The 7132-nt window shown below is 41.3% G+C and overlaps 1 protein-coding gene across 3 annotated transcripts; it reads right to left on the bottom strand.

Annotated features, from left to right (window-relative positions):
- Window positions 1-606: 606 nt before the first annotated feature.
- On the bottom strand, window positions 607-6525 carry LOC110531761 (uncharacterized). 3 transcript variants are annotated; one of them, XM_036987610.2, is made up of 3 exons: window positions 5934-6525; window positions 5541-5581; window positions 607-4993 (listed from the first exon to the last, which is right to left on the bottom strand). In XM_036987610.2, exons 1-3 carry the CDS (start codon window positions 6238-6240, stop codon window positions 4871-4873), a joined length of 471 nt encoding a protein of 156 aa, XP_036843505.2. In that variant the 5' UTR covers window positions 6241-6525; the 3' UTR covers window positions 607-4870. The 3 variants fall into 3 exon arrangements, with proteins under 3 accessions (XP_036843505.2, XP_090039983.1, XP_021470835.2); XM_090183857.1 differs by having other exon boundaries at window positions 2376-4993; window positions 5934-6067; XM_021615160.3 differs by lacking the exon at window positions 5541-5581 and having other exon boundaries at window positions 2376-4993.
- Between the last annotated feature and the right edge of the window lie 607 nt (window positions 6526-7132).

The raw sequence follows: 7132 nt of genomic DNA, 5'->3' as shown, positions 1-7132 counted from the left end.
TCACACAAGCTCCAGTCCCTGGACAGGAGTGTGTACGGGCCATTGAAGAAAATGGTTAACTCTGCCAGTGATGCCTGGATGAGGATGAACCCCGGAAAGACCATGACCATATATGACATTCCAGGCATTGAGAAAACAGCACTTCCAGGTGCCACAACACCCACCAATATACAGGCTGGGTTCAGGTGCACCGGCATTTGGGCATACAACCCTGATATATTTCAGGAATGTGACTTTACACCCTCACTTGTCACTAATTGTCCTGGTCTAGCTGACACACTGGCCATGCCAGCTGCCTTCCAGGTCACCTCTTAGGCCACTGTGCCCACTGCTATCCAGCCCACCTCTCAGGCCACCTCTCCAGCTGCCTCCCAGGCCACCTCTCCAGCCACTTCTTTAATCATGTAATAATTAACTCATTAGCAGTCTTGGGGCACTACGGAAAAAGTTGAATGAGTTACCATTTCCCAAATTAACTCAAGAATATATCATTATCATACCAGTCATCCATTCATTATTATAATTACCTCATAGTCTCATTCTGAACGTTGTTGACTTCAAATCTGCACAAACCCTAGTCTAAATGATGATTCAGCGATACACAAATTGGCTTAATGATTTATTTACTAACATCACACAGAATTACATAAACACACAAACACACACACACACACACAGGATAGATTATACATCAATAACTAACAAAATGCAATGAAAAGTCCCTAATGGACTAACCCGATATGACGGCTTGTTACACAATGAATGGGGTGGGGAAAGAGAGTGGAAGAGACAGAGAGGGGACCCATTGTACATACAGTGGGGCAAAAAAAGTATTTAGTCAGCCACCAATTGAGCAAGTTCTCCCACTTAAAAAGATGAGAGGCCTGTAATTTTCATCATAGGTACACTTCAACTATGACAGACAGAATTAGAATATTTTTGTTTTTTAAATCACATTGTAGGATTTTTAATGAATTTATTTGCAAATTATGGTGGAAAATAAGTATTTGGTCAATAACAAAAGTGTATCTCAATACTTTGTTATATACCCTTTGTTGGCAATGACAGAGGTCAAACGTTTTCTGTAAGTCTTCACAAGGTTTTCACACACTGTTGCTGGTATTTTGGCCCATTCCTCCATGCAGATCTCCTCTAGAGTAGTGATGTTTTGGGGCTCAGGTACCTTCACCATCCCAACCGTGAAGCACGGGGGTGGCAGCATCATGTTGTGGGGGTGCTTTGCTGCAGGAGAGACTGGTGCACTTCACAAAATAGATGGCATCATGAGGAGGGACACTTATATGGATATATTGAAGCAACATCTCAAGACAAAATGGCTTAAGGACAACAAAGTCAAGGTATTGGAGTGGCCATCACAAAGCCCTGACCTCAATCCTATAGAAAACTTGTGGGCAGAACTGAAAAAGCGTGTGCGAGCAAGGAGGCTTACCATCCTATATTAGTGTCTCATTTTCCATTAATAAAAAGTAACACATTTTCTTCCACTTTGACTGATTATTTTGTGTCGATTGTTGACAAATAATGACAACTAAATCCACTTTAATCTCACTTTGTAACAAGAAAATGTGGAAAAAGTCAAAGGGTGCGAATACTTTCTGAAGACACCGTAGATGTTTCTCCCATTTTCTTGAACTCAATGGAGACCATTATTTGAGCTGAAGAAAGAGGAAATATACTCCAACTTTGGAATGAAATGTTGCCTATTCACATCTCATATGTTGCCTGGCTGCAATATTTTATCTTGCTACGTTAATAAATACACGCAGTGTTAATTTTGGCATGGTTACCTGCCTACAATACCCACTGTAGTATGCGTAGGTCCTAAGCCCATAGTAAATCTATAGAGATAACCTGCTAGCTAATACTGTTAGCTAGCCAGATAGCCAAAAATAATTGTTAGCTAGCTACCCACAAAGAATTGACATCTACCTTGATCACATTGGTTTTAGGTCATTTTTGCTTGTTATACTATCTGGTTAGCTATATTACTACGATTCACATATAGCAAGCTGATAGTTATGAAGTAAAACGTTTGCTTTGTGTATATCTTGTTTTGTCTCTTGCCATTGTCCTGCCTAGAAAAAGAAAGGTTCAGTGTAAGTCAATAGGACTAACTGGCTAGCTAGCAAACCATGAAGAATTTACATCTACCTTGCATAACATTCATTTTAGATCATTTTTGCCTGTTTACTAGCTAGATGGATAGTTAGATTACGATTCACATATACAGTGCCTTGCGAAAATATTCGGCCCCCTTGAACTTTGCGACCTTTTGCCACATTTCAGGCTTCAAACATAAAGATATAAAACTGTATTTTTTTTGTGAAGAATCAACAACAAGTGGGACACAATCATGAAGTGGAACGACATTTATTGGATATTTCAAACTTTTTTAACAAATCAAAAACTGAAAAATTGGGCGTGCAAAATTATTCAGCCCCTTTACTTTCAGTGCAGCAAACTCTCTCCAGAAGTTCAGTGAGGATCTCTGAATGATCCAATGTTGACCTAAATGACTAATGATGATAAATACAATCCACCTGTGTGTAATCAAGTCTCCGTATAAATGCACCTGCACTGTGATAGTCTCAGAGGTCCGTTAAAAGCGCAGAGAGCATCATGAAGAACAAGGAACACACCAGGCAGGTCCGAGATACTGTTGTGAAAAAGTTTAAAGCCGGATTTGGATACAAAAAGATTTCCCAAGCTTTAAACATCCCAAGGAGCACTGTGCAAGCGATAATATTGAAATGGAAGGAGTATCAGACCACTGCAAATCTACCAAGACCTGGCCGTCCCTCTAAGCTTTCATCTCATACAAGGAGAAGACTGAGCAGAGATGCAGCCAAGAAGCCCATGATCACTCTGGATGAACTGCAGAGATCTACAGCTGAGGTGGGAGACTCTGTCCATAGGACAACAATCAGTCGTATATTGCACAAATCTGGCCTTTATGGAAGAGTGGCAAGAAGAAAGCCATTTCTTAAAGATATCCATAAAAAGTGTCGGTTAAAGTTTGCCACAAGCCACCTGGGAGACACACCAAACATGTGGAAGAAGGTGCTCTGGTCAGATGAAACCAAAATTGAACTTTTTGGCAACAATGCAAAACGTTATGTTTGGCGTAAAAGCAACACAGCTGAACACCATCCCCACTGTCAAACATGGTGGTGGCAGCATCATGGTTTGGGCCTGCTTTTCTTCAGCAGGGACAGGGAAGATGGTTAAAATTGATGGGAAGATGGATGGAGCCAAATACAGGACCATTCTGGAAGAAAACCTGATGGAGTCTGCAAAAGACCTGAGACTGGGACGGAGATTTGTCTTCCAACAAGACAATGATCCAAAACATAAAGCAAAATCTACAATGGAATGGTTCAAAAATAAACATATCCAGGTGTTAGAATGGCCAAGTCAAAGTCCAGACCTGAATCCAATCGAGAATCTGTGGAAAGAACTGAAAACTGCTGTTCACAAATGCTCTCCATCCAACCTCACTGAGCTCGAGCTGTTTTGCAAGGAGGAATGGGAAAACATTTCAGTCTCTCGATGTGCAAAACTGATAGAGACATACCCCAAGCGACTTACAGCTGTAATCGCAGCAAAAGGTGGCGCTACAAAGTATTAACTTAAGGGGGCTGAATAATTTTGCACGCCCAATTTTTCAGTTTTTGATTTGTTAAAAAAGTTTGAAATATCCAATAAATGTCGTTCCACTTCATGATTGTGTCCCACTTGTTGTTGATTCTTCACAAAAAAATACAGTTTTATATCTTTATGTTTGAAGCCTGAAATGTGGCAAAAGGTCGCAAAGTTCAAGGGGGCCGAATACTTTCGCAAGGCACTGTATCTAGCTGATAATTATGAAGTAAAATATTTGCTTTGTGTCTATCTTGTTTTGTCTCTATTGTTTCCATTGTCCTGGCTGGAAGAAGGTTCAGTGAATGGGGAGATGCAGCGTGATGTAACACAGTACGGGGAGTGCGATTGCTTCTCAAATCAAATGTTTTATGCCTTCTCCACATTCATCCTCACAAGACAGTACTCAAGAGAACGTATGCATATTGAGAACCATCCTGTATGCCTCGAGGTTAAAAATGAAAAACAAATGTAGGCCTATTTTTTTAGCAAGCTTTTGCATTTACAATTTGATTTCATGTGGCATGAACAAAAACACACATTCTCAGTCAAAAACTTAAGTCAGAACACAGCCTCTCTATCCTCTCATGTGTTTTCAGGTCCTCTGATCTGAAAAATTTCTTTCCACAATGAGAGCAATGGTATTTCTTCTCCTCCTCCTCCTCCTGTGGTTTTGTATGTATTCTTTCATGCCCTTTCAGGTTCCCTAACCGGGTAAATCTATTTCCACACTGAGAACATTGGAAAGGCTTTTCTCCTGTGTGTGTCCTCTCATGCTCCTTCAGACTCCCTATCCGGTTAAAACCCTTTCCACACTGGGAACATTGGAAAGGCCTTTCTCCTGTGTGTGTCCTCTCATGTCCCTTCAAGCTCCTTAAACGGGTAAAACTCTTTCCACACTGGGAGCATGGGAAAGGGCTTTCTCCTGTGTGTATTCTCTCATGCTCCTTCAGGCTCCCTAACTGGGTAAAACCCTTTCCACACTGGGAACATGGGAAAGGCTTTTCTCCTGTGTGTGTCCTTTGATGTGATGTCAGGTGTAGTAATCGGGTAAAACGCTTTCCACACTCGGAGCAGTGGTGAGGCTTCTCTCCCGTGTGTATTCTCTTATGGTCCTTTAGGCTTCCTAACCACCTAAAACTCTTTCCACAGTGGATACAGTGGTAAGGTGTATCTCCTGTGTGTATTCTCCTATGCATTTTCAGGCCCCTTAACTGAGTAAAACTCTTTCCACACTGGGAACAGTGGTGTCGTCTCGCTTGTTTGGACGTCTCTGCATCTGGTTCCCCTGAAGGACTCTCCCCGCTGTCAGAGTGAGAGTCTGGTCTCTCTTCTGCCAAAGAAAAACAGAGTATTTAGTTAAACAGAGACCTGAATGAAACCCACACATGATAAAACTGTCTTCCTATGAGGTTTAATCCAGAACTAGGTCCCTCAATCACCTGAAGTCAGTTTTCATAACATTTCATCAATTTTAAAAAACTTGATGGCCATAATAATAATAATAATAATGTAGAACTTCAAATTTAATCTTGCTCTCATGGAGAGTCATGTTTTTAGGTTGCCTAATACATTGTTTGCAGTGCTATGTTGCAGACTGTATAGTGTATACCAAGACCTGGTATTAGTCTGGTTTATTAGGTTCGTTTTTAGGCTGAGTAGAGCACTAAAATAATATATATTGTGGACAACAGTATTTAGCTAAATCAATATCATTGGATGCATTTGATGGGTTGGTATAATTTGTGGAACGTTCCAACGGGAATCTGTTCCCAAAACTTCGTAAATAACAAGGTTGCCAACAAAGCATACAAAGTTGTATAGCGGCAGACTAAGATACCGGGTAAGGAGAGTGGAATTTAATAAAGTTTTTCACTCACCACCATTATTTCCGAAAAATGTCTGTCCTCGCTCTGGGCTCCTATGGACAAACAATAATAAGCTACGTGGTGATTTGATGCTTATTCGGCAGCTAGTTAGCGAGGTGAATGTATCATGCTACTCTGTATGCGTTGTTTGTTGGCATCCTTGTACTTCAGAAGTTTTTGGAACAGATTTCTGTTGGAACGTTCCACCCGCAGTTGATTCATGCATTTTGTTGGTGGCCCACTATTTGACGGCATATACATCTTACAGTGTAGCTTTACCAATACAGTACAGAACAACATATTCAAGTGTAGCCTACAATGTCAGTGGAATGCTGCTATAAAACCCCACATTAGTTCAACAACTTCAGACAGAATTTGTGCCCCTGTTTTTAATATAGTACTTACCGGTGTTATTCAGATCTCCAGTCTCATCCTCCTCTTTCAATGTGACAGTTATCTCCCCCTCCACCTTCACTCCAAAAACGGTATCCTGTTCCTTTTCTTTCTCCTCTTCGTTCACAGTAACATCCTCCTCCTCTTTCACTCTGAACTCTCCTTCCTCTTCTTTCACAGGAATTTCTTTATTTTCTTTTTTCACTGGAACATCCTCTTCCTCCTCCTCTTTTACGACAATGTCGAGCCCCAGAGCTTCTTTCTCCGTCCAGCAGACCCCCTCTTCTTTAGCAAATGGAGAGTATTTTAGTAAACTCATGCTCAGATAGGTTGGCAAGTTAGTTAGCCTGAGCGACTAGGCTGTTTTAGCTACCCAGCTAGCTATAGCAACGTAAATATGAAATGAAAGGTGGTAACTAGCTAACTTTACGACGACAGAAGTGTTTTTAAAACACAGTGGCTAATATAGAACGAAATTACCTAAAGATACCCAATGCTTCGGCTATGTTGGCTAGCAAGCTACGGTGGTGGCTGACTAGCTGCTGTTGTTGTTGAAGAAGCGTCCGGTTAACTAGATTGTACGTCACACTGGTAGCGTCGGCTGAAAGACGCATATCGCCTTCTGCGGACTGGAGTTGGTACTGCTGACTGAATTAGGTAACGCAGTTGAGGGAAACGTTTTATTTTTCCTTAATTTCATTAAATAATAGATTACCTCAGTATGAGTCATAATGCCCATAGAGCCTAGCGGTCAAACAGGAAAATGGTTCCAATTGAATCGAGGCAAAGGTAAAAATCTTGGGATGAACTAAATAAATGTAGTAATTAATAAATTGCCTACATTTCTTTAAATTGACAATTCTGAACTGTCTTGTGCAGGTTTTAAATTAACACAATACCTGTTAGCAAAGGTGTCTGTTAGAGATGACATGCAGGAGTTTGAAGGTGAACAGAAAGGCACTGGAGCGACGAACCTCCCCTCTCCACTGGAATTCACTGCTATTTGGCCTTGTCCCAGTGTAGTAAGGTGGTGGTTTGAAGATATCCCTCTAGTGTTTGGCAAAGTGGGTGGGGTTATAACCTGCCTGGTTGGCCCAGTCTGGGGGTATCGTCGGACAGGGATAGTGTCTCCCGACCCCTCCCGTCTCAGCCTCCAGTATTTATGCTGCAATAGTTTGTGTCGGGGGCTACGATCAGTCTGTTATATCTGG

The sequence above is a fragment of the Oncorhynchus mykiss genome, chromosome 9 (assembly GCF_057628025.1).
Source record: "Oncorhynchus mykiss isolate SJ-2025 chromosome 9, ASM5762802v1, whole genome shotgun sequence".
Classification (NCBI taxonomy): domain Eukaryota; kingdom Metazoa; phylum Chordata; class Actinopteri; order Salmoniformes; family Salmonidae; genus Oncorhynchus; species Oncorhynchus mykiss.
This window is presented reverse-complemented; position numbering and strand designations above follow the sequence as displayed.

What these genes read in the sequence shown, in the direction of transcription:
- LOC110531761 (XM_021615160.3), bottom strand. Translation starts at nt 6,240, where the DNA reads ATGAGTTTACTAAAATACTCTCCATTTGCTAAAGAAGAGGGGGTCTGC. An exon ending in TGGAGATCTGAATAACACCG is followed by an intron (nt 4,994 to 5,933) that starts GTAAGTACTATA and finishes TTTCTTTGGCAG; the next exon opens with AAGAGAGACCAGACTCTCAC.